Source organism: Rhinolophus sinicus, chromosome 15, assembly GCF_057876585.1.
Source record: "Rhinolophus sinicus isolate RSI-liver-muscle chromosome 15, RSI-T2T, whole genome shotgun sequence".
Classification (NCBI taxonomy): domain Eukaryota; kingdom Metazoa; phylum Chordata; class Mammalia; order Chiroptera; family Rhinolophidae; genus Rhinolophus; species Rhinolophus sinicus.
In genome coordinates this window covers 50,931,377-50,944,379 of record NC_142515.1, presented here as the reverse complement: position 1 = coordinate 50,944,379, position 13,003 = coordinate 50,931,377, and the positions used below count along the sequence as shown (strand labels likewise).

The 13,003-nt window shown below is 50.1% G+C and overlaps 1 protein-coding gene across 1 annotated transcript; it reads left to right on the top strand.

The window, feature by feature from the left end:
• The first annotated feature begins 3,309 nt into the window (after positions 1–3,309).
• On the top strand, positions 3,310–12,656 carry SYNPO2L (synaptopodin 2 like). The gene is made up of 4 exons (XM_019745809.3): positions 3,310–3,542; positions 4,681–4,832; positions 5,301–5,815; positions 9,015–12,656. The coding sequence occupies exons 1-4, from the start codon at positions 3,438–3,440 to the stop codon at positions 11,183–11,185; spliced, it is 2,943 nt and encodes a 980-aa protein (XP_019601368.3). The 5' UTR covers positions 3,310–3,437; the 3' UTR covers positions 11,186–12,656.
• Positions 12,657–13,003: the final 347 nt, after the last annotated feature.

Here is a 13,003-nt window from a genome sequence, read left to right as displayed (position 1 = left end):
GCCACTCCTTCTGCCACGTCTACAGTAGGCACGCGCTCAGGAACCCGGATGCTGCGCATGCGCCATTTTCTGCTCCCATCGTGGTCGTCCCTTGGGAGGCTCCACGGATTCTTAGACATTTCCGCTTCCCCCCCTCACCCCCGCCAGGTGTCCTGGTCACTTTATCATCCAACCAGCTAAGATGCGATTGTGAAAGCTAGGTCAAACTATCTTTAGTAACGACCCCTCAATCCGCCTATGACAGGTTAGTGACCTCTGACCTAGAGTCCCGTAGCCACTTCCTGCTGACCCCTGACCCCATTGATTTCCGTCTTCGAGGTTGTTCTCCACACGACCTTTGCGTGTTATGAGATTTGTGGAACGCATGATGGTAAAGGTCACTAACTGTGCTTTCGGGCTTCACATGTTCCAGTTCTGGCCCTGTAGTTCGCTAGCTTGGGCAACTTAATCTCTGCCTCGTTTCTTTCATCTGTAAAATGGAGTGAATACTAAATTCCCTTCTAATAGCTGTTGAAAGGATGCATGTAGACAAGTCACATAGATTGCCTGGCACCAGAGCAAGCGCTTAGTGATGGTCAACTGTTACCAGTTAACCACTTTTATACAGCGCCTTGATTTAGATGCAGACCTATGTCAGAGCCTGACTATCTCTGCTGTCAGGATGCCCCCAGCATATGAAAGAGCTCCAGTTTCTGGAGTAATTATTATTACCCCTAGTGAATAACAATAATTGTAGCTAATCTTTGTAGGATTTTAAAAAGCATACATGACTTCATTTAATCCTTTTTTACATTGATTCATTTAGTAATCATCTTTGTGCACTGCTGTGTGCCAAGCCATGTCCTTGGTTATGGGAATACAATAATGAAAAAAAGTACTTGCTCTCTTATTGTTGACAGTAAGTATTAGTTATTCTGAGGCACACAGTGGTTCATTCATTAAAAAAATTGCACCTGTATTCTGTGCTGGAAGCTGTATTAGGCATTTAAGTATGCTTTAGTAAATTGGCAGGCAGTTCCTGTCCTCAAGAGTCGAGGTTAGTGATTCTCAAAGTGTGATCCTGGGGTCAGCGGTATCAGTACCACCTGAGAACCTGTTAGAACTAGACATTTCTAAGACGTACTGAATCACTCTAGATGTACTGAATCAGAAACTCTGGAGGTGAGGGCCAGCAAGTTTTGATTTAATAGGCCATCCAGATGATTCCTTTTGCACACTGAAGACTGAGACCCACTAGTCCAGGTTAGTAATTTGCCAAATTCAGTTAACATTGGTGAGCGCCTATGTTATAGGCTGGGTCCTTTGCTAAACATTTTCACATAATTTATTGCATTTTACTCTCAGATCAGCATAGGAAAGTTGGTATCCTCTGTCTTGCTTAAGGTTGCACTCCTAGTAAGTGGTAGAGCCTAAATTCATAGTTTCTTGAGGATAGAGGCCGATGTGTTGCATTTTATTGCTTTCTGTATCCCCACTCTGGTTCTGTCTTGGCTGCACATTAGAGTCATCTGTGGTGCTTTTTAAAATGGCAATACCAGGTACCAGACCAATAAAATCAGAATCCCTAAGGCTGAAGCGTGAGAATCATTATATATATATATATATATATATATATATATATATATATATATATTATACACAATATATATTGTATATATATAATATACTATATGTTATGTATTATATAGAGAGGTATATAGATATGCATTATATAACATAGATTATTTCATTACACAATCATCTAAGCTATATGCTGTCTTATTTTAGGAAACCAGTAGCTTTAAAAGTTTCCTAGGGTGTCCAGATGGCTCAGTTGGTTAGAGAGCGAGCTCTGAACAACAGGGTTGTCGATTCAATTCCCACATGGACCAGTGAGCTGCGCCCTCCACAACTAGACTGAAGATAACAAGCTGCCGCTGAGCTTCCAGAGGGGCGGCCGGATGGCTCAGTTGGTTAGAACACGAGCTCTTAACAACAAGGTTGCTCATTCAATTCCCACATGGGATGGTGGGCTGAGCCCCCTGCAAATAAAGATTGAAAACGGCAACTGCACTTAGAGCTGAGCTTCATCTGCCACAACTAGATTGAAGGACAACTTGACTTAGAGCTGATGGGCCCTGGAAAAAACACACTGTTGCCCAACATTCCCCAATTAAAAAAAATTTTTCCCCCAGGTGATTCTGAGGGTTAATTGAAAGCCACTGGTATAGCACAATGGCTCACATGTAGCCAGCAGTCAATAAATGTTTGAATAGTGAATGAATGGATATTTAGATGCTCTTTACTAGTGAGGTCAAGTAACTGCTCAAGGACATACAGCTAATAAATGATGGAATGAGGATCCAAGTTCAGTTCTGACTCTATATCCCAAGTGCTTTCTGTGACTACATCATACACCAAGGCAAACAGCATTTGGCACACTAGCAGAACAGCTATTCCAGGAAACTAGCCTTTGATAATTATAATTACAGCACCACAATGTTATGTTTTATAACAGAAAGAGATCTCTTAACGTAGGGCACATTCATGTAATGGAAACCTAAAAATAATTAGGAATTTTATTTTTAACATGGGTTGGCATGTTTATACACACCTATCTATTTCACCTTTCCATGACCACCTATGTATAGTAAGAGGTAATTCAGCAAACATTTATTGAGTACTGTTTAGTCATATAAACAGACTATAATGCCTGAGAAGTACCACATAGAAATATGTTGATACATCTGTTACCCAGAGGAAGGAAGCCCTATTGAATAGGGAGGGAGTCTTGGGAAATGGGCCGGAAAGGCTTTATGGAAGAGGGAACAGTTCAGTTGGGGCAGGGCTAATCAGAATTCCTCTACACTGCACCCAGCGCTGCAATGGGATATAGATCTTCATTTTGATTAATAGGTAAATTCATGCAGAAAGGGGGCACTCTTTTCTAGGGAGCTTGCACTTGTGGATTGTTCCCAGCCATTCTTCCCTCTGGAATCAAAGCCCTTGATGATGTCACTTTGAAATGAGCTTTGGAGGAAAGCAGTTGGAATTAGTCCATGATCCTATCAGGGGGCACAGTCCCTGAAAAGGTCTACATGAGTTATAGAGCCAGAAAGTTAGTACTCTGAGTCCTGAGTCAAAGGCCCATGCAGGAGAATGGGGGACAGGAGAGGACAGAGTTTTTACTATAATTAACTCTGGGAGTAATACAGCTGGGGGGGAGGGAGAGGAGTACAGCCGGCAACTATTTTGAGCACAACTCCGATTGACAGGACACGTGTGCTGGACTGTACTGATCCCAGGGCCAAGTTGCCTGCCCGTGGTGTGTGGTGTGGGGGGGAAGGCCTGGGGCAGCAGGAGCAGGACAGCCAGACAGGCCGGACGGGGTACCAGCACCTCGACTTCTCTCCCTGGGACACTGTCCAAACTCCGAGGGCCATAGGCCAAGCTGAGCGATGGGTGCTGAGGAGGAGGTGCTGGTCACACTGTCAGGGGGAGCCCCCTGGGGCTTCCGACTTCAGGGGGGGGCCGAGCAGAGGAAACCCTTACAGGTGTCCAAGGTAAGGGAGAGCCCCTATGTTGAGGTTTCAGGGAAAGGGGGAACCTAAGGGTACCTGGGAAGAGCCATGTGGTGGCTTATGGGGGAGAGAAGTGGGAGTCTGTGAAGAGGAGTGGGGGTGGATAGGTGGGCAGGGAAGCGTGTTTATGTTTGTTGGGGAGTGGTGTCACCACAGGCTTCTTGTGGGGGGCTATTAGAAAAGGGATTCCCGGTTTCTGATAGCAGAGAAAAAGTGTCTCAGTTCCCTGTGGCGCCATAGTAGCAGAGGCCCAGGTCTGGCCAGCCAGTCTTTGCTCCCCTGGGTCTGTGCCTCCTCTACTCCAAACTCCAGGAATGTAGGGAAGGTTCTAATTTCTAACTAAGCTGATATGTAATGAGCTGAGTTTGTCTCGCCCAGCCCAGCCCAGCCCTGCCCTGCCCTGCCCATGCCTTCAGTGCTCTTCTTTCCCTATGCCAGATCCTTTCTCACTAGGCAAGACTCTTTTTTTGGTGCTAGGAGGGTTATGGCAAGATCTGGCCTGTCAGAGGAAGTTGTTACCCTTTTCGTTTCACCATACAGGCTTAATTTTCTCAGTTATAAAATGTGGGTGATAATAGTACTTACCTCATAGAACCATTCTAACGATTAAATGCAATACTACATGTAGAATGCTTAGCACCATGCCTAACATTTAGTAAGCACTCAATAAGTGATAGCCACCATGGCACACATACATACACATAATCATAGCCTCCCAGAATCTGCTGGATTCCCTCCAATCTGGAATACTGTTCTAAAATCTCGACTACATAGATAACAGTGCCTGGAATTCCAAGGCCTAGGAGAGAACTATTGGCTCGTATAGATATTGCTGTTGGAGGACAATCTTGGAAAACCACCATTCTAGTACCGCCTTGCTGCCGTTTTCCCCAAGGTGCTCATTCAATGATTACCCTACTTCCTCTTACATAATGCACCCTGTATCTTCTTCCTTCTAGATCGGCCCCCGTAACTGCAGCCCCATGCTCCTCTCCACCCTTCTTACCCTGCAAAGTAAAATCCCTCCCACACACGGGTCCTTCCTCTCCTAACTCCTTTCATTCTATTCCCCCTCGGAGGCCCTCTCTCACCTACAGTCTCTCCTCCAACACCTTCTCAGATCCGAAGACGGAGCCAAGCTGGCAGAGCAGGACTCCGAGAGAGGGACCAGCTTTTAGCCATTAATGGAGTCTCCTGCACCAGCCTCTCTCATGCCAGTGCCATGAGCCTCATTGATGCCTCAGGGAATCAACTGGTCCTCACTGTGCGGAGGTATGGATTCCTCCTACCCCACCCACCCATGTCCCCCTAGTCCATTTGTTCCCCTTGCCTGGCAGCTCTGTGCCTTACGGGCCTGGATTCAGCAACTAACAAGGACCCATCTCTGCTTGTGCATTAGTGCCGGAGTATAGATGTTAGTGTAGGCCTCCCAAAGGGCTTGAACATATCTGAGTAAGGGATGGAGGTATCAGGTGGGTATCTGAGTGTGTGGGCCTCCTTCAATCCCTTGCCTGTCTCATCATCACATCTTCCGGGAAGCTCATTTCCACTCAGAGCCCTCTAAGCACATTTGCCTTCCAGTTTGTCTTCAGATCTTCACTCTTCTCAGTCCATACATTCCTCCTATATGCCAGTCCCTTCTCTCCCCTTACCTCCTTCTCCCTCTCCCATCCCCTTCAGATCTCTCTAGCTGTCAGTCATCCAGCCCATTTTTCAAGCTCTGTCATCTTTCCCACCCAGGGTAGAGGATGAAGGGCCTTTGCGATCTCCATCCCCTGGTGAGTGTCACGTGCTGTCACCCTTATCTCCGCTGAGTCCTGAGCCCCCTGGTGCTCCAGTTCCCCAGCCTCTTCAGCCTGGGAGCCTCCTTTCACCCCCGGACAGTGAGGCTTACTATGGAGAGACAGACAGTGACGTTGATGGCCCTGCCACTCAGGAGAAGCCCCGCCGACCCCGCCGCCGAGGCTCAACAAGGCCCAGCCCTCCAGGAGCCCCACCCGATGAGGTCTACCTGTCTGACAGCCCTGCAGAGCCGGCACCTGCTGTCCAGGGCCCTTCCAGCCAGGGTGACAGCCGTGTGAGCTCCCCATCTTGGGAGGATGGGGCAACCCTTCAGCCACCTCCAGCCGAGGCCCTGCTGTTGCCCCATGGCCCCCTCCGGCCTGGCCCTCATCTCATCCCGATGGTGGGGCCTGTACCCCACCCAGTGGCAGAAGATCTTACTACCACCTACACCCAGAAGGCCAAGCAAGCCAGTGAGTGCCTGAACCCTTTCCCCCTAGTCAGGATCTTTCAATCTGAACCCTAAATCTACCCTTCATAACCATACCTTATATTTCCCTTGGCTATAGTCTTGGGGACAAGTGGAGAAGAGTAGGAGGGGAAAATAATTAATCTCATGGTCCCCATTATTTCTGTTGTTTGAACTAGTATGGCAAAAGGGTACAGGTGGTTCAACCCAACCCAGGAACAGGGTAAGTAGGGAAGTTGGAAAGAGACCTGAATCAAAGCAGGGTTTGCTTGTTGTTGTTGCTATAATTTTGATAGGTGTCAGGCATAGGGCAGGGGACTATTTGGAAGTAGGGCAGGGCTATTAATTGCAGGCATAGAATCAGAGGCACCTTTGACATTTGTAAATTCAGTTAGGATTCTGGGGCCTGGGAGGCTATGGGATACTCATGAATCCCTAGGAAATGGTAGGGGAGGGATCTTCAGCTCCTTATCTCAGGCAAGAATGTGGGCCTGGACAGAAAAAGCCAGTTCCACTTATCTCAAGCTCTCTGCTATTTTTGATGTGGGCTATAGAACAAGGTCTAAGAGTGAACTTTCTCCCTATGCCTCCCATGCCTCTCCCCCAGAAACCTTTCTTGTCACCTTGGAAATCTCTGGGTTCCCCCTCTAGTTCTCATCTCTTGTTCCTCCCCTCCACCATTCTGATTCCCGATCCATAGAATTGTGTGTCTTTAAGTCTGGATTAGAGGCTAAGGACATGACAGTTTAGAGGCTGACATCCCCGAGAGTGTCCAGTATACCACAAAGAAATTCCAGATGCATAACCAGGAGTCACGGCTTATCCCCAATTCTCAGTTTAGTACCCTCTCCCTTCCCATCATGTTGGATGAGACTGTAGTTAGCGGCTTGGGGATATTTTTAGCCAAGCAGACCTCATTGTCCAGTGGGGTAGGGTGGGGGAGAGGGCAGGCAGGTGCCTGTGTCCGTCACACTAGGGCTGGTGGAGCAGGCAGTCAGGAGAAGGGAGGGGGCCAGGCTCCAAAAATAGCATAGTGAGCTCATTCAGCTGCCAGCTCTGGGGAGAAGACAAAGGGGCTTTAAAAGGCATGGGGGGGTGGCTCAAGCTGGTCTTGCTCCAGCCAACACTGCCTTTCCCGGCATGGAGACGTTTGAGCCCATCAGCCAAGAGCCCTTCAGCCAAGCAAGTTTTGACAAAGCCTCAGGCCAAGTTCCTGCAGTCCAGGACCCATTCTATGCAGGTACTACCCTCCCATAGCCAAGAGGGTTCTGGGCTCTAGAACGGAGGGGAATATATCAACAGTTTAGGAAGGGAGGTCTTTGGGAAAGGTCTTACTCCCTTATCTCTTTCTTCTTTTTGCCTTCCTCTTCCTTCTTTTCTAAGGCAAGTTTCATGACCCCTTTCTCAGAATGGGCTGATGCTATGGTCACGTGTCAAAGGGGTTTGTGACCATATGAGTTATAGAAAACTCATGGAGAGAGTGTATGAGAGAGAGAGAGGTGTGAATAATCTATGGATACATTAAGGCTTGTATGTGGGAGTCTGTGGGAGAAAATATGTGTGTGTGAACAAGAAAGTGTCTGTATACATGTGTAGTTAGTGTCAAGAAAGCTTTGATAGTAATGATTACTCACAGTCGGACTTAGGGCTGTCGTTAAATGCTAAATTTACCAACATTATCTCACTTAATTCTCATAGCAACCCTATGAGGTAGCTATTATCATTCTCATTTACAGATGAGGAAACGGAACTTCAGTGAAGTAACTCTCTCTCATGAACCAAAAACCTAAACTGAACTCTGACTCCAGAGCCTGTCTCTCGTTCAGTTCTATTCTGTGGTACAAACGTTGGGATGGGTGGAATGAGAGCCCTAATTAGAAAAGAGCTTGGTATCTTGAGTGGAAAGTAGATGGAATTTCAAGAATTTTTCGGGAGGAACTGGGGATCATGGATCAGAGTATCCATGTCCAAAGCAGGGTCCCAGCAGCAGGGCAGCCACTCCCACTTTGTGGCCCCACCTCCCAGGCCCCACATGGCATGAAAAGCCCTGCCCTGCTTCCCTTTAATACATAGACCTCTCGTGCCTGCCTGGTAGTGGTTGCCAGAGCTTTCCACCTCCTAGAAGGCTGACCCCTAAAGAAGACCACCCCACTCCTACTGCCAGCTGGGGGAAAAGGTGACCTTGAGTTATCCTAAAGATTTGGAGGGTTGCCTTGGAGAGCAGCGCTCTGGCTTTTCCTGCATCTTGGATCTGAGGTTTTATCCCTGGCTGTGAGTAGCAGGGGTGTGAGGCACAGAGGAGTGCCCTGGCAGTTGGAAGGCCTATATCAGCTCTAAAGTTTTGACCAAACTGTTAGCAAAAGGGTCTCTGCAGGGGGTGCTTGGGAAGGGCCACCTGGAGTATGCATGTGTGTGAATATATTCAAATGACTCTATGCAGTTTTTGTGCAGGGATATATGTATTTATATACATGTGTGAACTGGAGTGTTCATAAGCTGGGGTCTCTGAAAATGAGAGTGAAAAGTACATGAGAAAATATACCCACAACTGGCTTTTACTAGACCCATATTCTTGTTGAAATGATGTGTTGTGGGAGTTATTTCTATGAATGTATATGGTTTGGAATGCATGGTAGGGGTGGAATTATGAATGAAGATTCTTGTTGCTAAGGGGTCCTTTGTGTCCTTATCATAGGGGTAAGGGGATTAGTCCCAAACTTTCTGAGAAGCACCCTACTGTGGTCTCTATGGTGGGAGAAAAATATCCCTTCTCATCTTTTCTCTCCCTGGGACCTGTCTCATCTTTCTGTCTGGGAAGTGACCCCGGTTCAACCCCACCCTTGCATTGCCAGCTGGGAATGGAGGGAAGCAGGGAAGGAATGTATGTGAAGTGGGTAAGAACACATCTCCGGGAAGACAGGAGCAGAGTAGAGGGAAAAGAGGGTAGGAGAGCTGTGGTCAGAGTGGTGTCAGGGCAGCCAGCTCGACTCAGCCTTCCCTTCAACTGTCCTTGGTTTCACCTTTCATCCTCCACTCTGCCCTCAAGTCAGAGGACTTTGCCACAGGCAGGAGACATTGTGGGTCTGGCCAGTGAAAAGATAGGAGGTGGGAGGGCTGAGGGACCTGGCTGGAGTAGAGATGAAAGACTTGGGGAGTAGGAGTAGAAGAGGCTCACTGACGGTTCTCCCTCCTGGCCTCCTCAGAACTGCAACGGGCAGAGAGCCTCCAAGAGAAGAGTGTGAAGGAGGCCAAGACCAAATGCCGGACGATTGCATCCCTGCTAACTGCAGCCCCCAACCCCCATTCCAAGGGGGTGCTTATGTTTAAGAAAAGACGGCAGAGAGCCAAGAAATACACCTTAGTGAGCTTTGGGGCTGTGGCTGGGACAGGCCCTGTGGAGGAAGAAGACGGGGTCCCTCCTACCAGTGAGTCCGAGCTGGAGGAGGAGGCCTTTTCCGACGCCCGCAGCCTCACCAACCAGTCCGACTGGGACAGCCCCTATCTGGACATGGAGCTGGCCAGGCCAGGCTCAGGTGCTGCAGAGGGCCCGGGCTCAGGGATAGGAGGGCAGCTGAGTGAGGCCTCTGGGCGAGGGGTCCAGCTCTTTGAACAGCAGCGCCAGCGCACAGCCTCCAGCACCCAGGAGCTGGCCCAGGATGGTCCAGCAGCCATGCTCAACGGGAAGGGCCTGCAGTCACCACCTCGGGCCCAGAGTGCTCCTCCAGAGGCGGTTGTGCTCCCATCCAGCCCTTCACCGGTCCCTCTCTCCAGCTCCAGACCCTTACTCCTAGGTGGTGGAGCCCCTACCCCAGCTCCAAGCATCTTTAACCGTTCAGCCAGGCCTTTTACCCCGGGCTTACAAGGTCAGCGGCCAGGTACCACCTCGGTTATTTTTCGGCCCCCAGCCCCCAAGAGAGCGAATGAAAGCCTGGGAGGCCTCAGTCCTGTCCCACCGCCTTTCTTGTCCTCTCCTCAGGGGCCCACGCCTCAGCCCAGCTTCACCTCAGGGGTTCCCAGCCACATGCCAGCCTCCAGTTCCCCCAGCACCCCACGCTCTTCGGGCCCCATGACGGCCACCAGTTCCCTGTATATCCCGGCCCCTAATCGTCCAGTTACGCCAGGCGGAGCCCCTGAGCCCCCCGCTCTCCCTAGCGCAGCTGCCATGACCTCCACCGCTTCTATCTTCCTGTCGGCGCCCCTGCGACCCGCTGCGCGCCCAGAGGCGCCCTCCCCAGGCCCCGCGGCCCCTGAGCTCCCCAGCGCTCGGGAGCAGCGCATCTCTGTGCCAGCTGCTCGCACAGGCATCCTACAGGAGGCCCGGCGTCGGGGGACCCGGAAGCAGATGTTCCGGCCGGGAAACGAGGAGACGAAGAACTCGCCCAACCCGGAGCTGTTATCGCTGGTGCAGAACCTGGATGAAAAACCCCGGGCAGGGGGTGCTGAATCTGGTCCAGAGGAGGATGCTCTGAGCCTCGGGGCTGAAGCCTGCAACTTCATGCAGCCACCAGGGGGCAGGAGTTACAAGACCCCGCCTCACGTGACACCTAAAACCCCGCCTCCAATGGCTCCCAAAACCCCGCCCCCTATGACTCCTAAGACTCCACCCCCGGTGGCTCCTAAACCCCCATCTCGAGGGTTCACTGATGGGCTAGTGAATGGGGCTACCCCTTCTGCTGGAATCCCGGAGCCACCAAGGCTTCAGGGCAGGGGTGGGGAGCTGTTTGCCAAGCGGCAGAGCCGAGCAGACAGGTATGTGGTGGAAGCTACACCTAGTCCTGGCCTCGGCCCTCGACCCCGAAGCCCTTCTCCTACTCCCTCACTGCCCCCTTCCTGGAAATACTCACCCAACATACGTGCCCCACCTCCTATAGCTTACAACCCTCTGCTCTCACCGTTTTTTCCCCAAGCTGCCCGAACTCTCCCTAGTAAGGCCCAATCGCAGGGGCCTCGGGCAACTCCCAAGCAGGGCATCAAGGCTCTGGATTTCATGCGGCACCAGCCCTACCAACTTAAAACTGCCATGTTCTGTTTTGATGAGGTTCCCCAGACTCCTGGTCCCACCTCCTCAGGGCCCCCCAAAACTGCCCGAGTCCAGGAGATCCGGCGATTTTCCACTCCAGCACCTCAGCCAACTGCAGAGCCCCTGGCCCCCACTGTGCTTGCCCCCCGCGCAGCCACTACATTAGATGAGCCCATCTGGAGGGCAGAGCTGGCCTCAGCCCCTGTCCTTAGCCCAGCCCCTCCTCCAGAGTCTCCCAGGGGTCTTGGGACCTCCCCTAGCTCCTGTGGCTTCCAGGTAGCCAGGCCTCGGTTTTCAGCCACCAGAACAGGATTGCAGGCTCATGTGTGGAGGCCTGGGGCAGGCCACCACTGAGCTCCCAGGACCAAGGAGAGGTGGCACATCCAGTTCCTAAAGTTGCTTCTCCTACCCAATCCACCCCCTCTCTCAAGCATCTGGAGGCTAAATCCCCTCCTGCCAGAGATAGTTTTGGAGTTGGTATCCCATCCCCTGGCTTCCTCCTGGCTCCCAACCTTCCTGCTTCTTTCTAACCTAATATCTGTGCTTTGGTATCTGCACTCCTCTTTGTCTCTGCAGTTCCTTGCCAGGATCTCTGTCTTTAGGTCTCTCCACCTGTATTCCCCCACTGGTCTCTATTTCTCTACATTTGTGCTTTGCTCTGTGGGCCTCATTTTAACGTTCAATGAGAAGCACACAGAGAAGTTACCATTGAGACCTCAGGCAAGAAGCTCACCACCAGGCAGGCAGCAAAGAACTGAATTGACCCCTGTTTGTACTAAGTCGCTGGCTACTTCTCACTCTTCTTTCCCAAGCTTGGCTGGCATATACCTAGATGTGTATGTGTGCATATGTATGTGCAAGTGTGTGTGCATATATGTGCTCTTCTGTCTGAGGCAAGAGTAAGAGGAGAGATCTGAAGGCCCATTGTGGGTCTTACCTTTGTGCTATTAAAGTGTAGGGGGGAAAGAGATTCACAAGAGTTTAAGACCAGTGTCTGTAGCTGGTACACAGCATCTTGTGAAACTCATGGAGTATGAGAAGACTTGGAGGGCCAGGGCAGTTTTATGGACTGAGTTATACCAGCTAGACCAGGAATAGAACTAAGAATTCCTCAGGATTTCAGAAAGTTAGCAACTTGAGAGGCCCATGCTGAGCAACAAGCACCCAGGAAGTGAACAAAAAGAAAGAAAATATCCTCTGAGAGTGACCAAATCATTGGCTTCATTGCCTCATGAACACAAGACAGAAAGGAGAAAGAAAAGAGCCATGGTGTGGAAAGTGAGGCAGAGCCAGGAGCAAAGCAGAAATGAATGTAACTGATTGAGCCACAAAGAGGAGCCGGTGAGGGAGAAGGAGAATGCAGTGTCGGCAGAGAGTAAAGTTAGGTAACGAGAAAACGACCATGTACAGGAGGGAGGTTGGGGGGAAATGAGGGAGAAGAGTATATTTGTTAGAGTGAAGGGGGTGATTGTGGGAAGATGTGAGAATGTGTGGTGCGTGTTGAAAGAACAGTTGGTATCTGTGCTACCTCCTCTGAATCTGTCCCTCTGTCTTCTGCAGCTTGTCCTGACCACCTGGGAAAGGGCAAGGAAACACCCAGAGCCAAACCTCTTTTCAGTCCTACCCTATCCCTCAAACCGTAGCTCTTGTCCCTTTCCAGCTTCAGGTCCTCATCTCTAATCCCAGAGTGTTATGGACTCCCCTCTCACCAAGACCATGGGGCACGCTTGCGGCTTTATCTGGAAATTGATTGTTCATTTGCGTATTAGGTGTGAGTCACAGTACTTTTGTTTATTTATGCACAAGAATAAACTTATACCCCGTACCTTCTGTTGCTGTCATCTCTTCTAGGTTTATACCCAGATCTTGATCTCCCTTTGATCTTCTCTAACTCGTTCCCCTGATCTCCTGATTCCTGATCTCTTTCTCCTATTTCTCACCCTTTTGCCCTTTACCCCTTGGTCTCTTGCTCTTCTCTAGCAATTCTGTCCCATTCCTGTTTAGCCACTTAACACCACTCCCTTGGTTCCCTCTCTCTACATTCCCCATCCAGATTTTCCCTCTTTCAATCAACCCTGCTCCAAACTTCCCGAACTAGGTCTCAGTTTACAGAACTAAGAGAAGTTGAAAAGGCCTTCTGAGCCTTTTGCCATCATCATTTCCTAGCTCCCT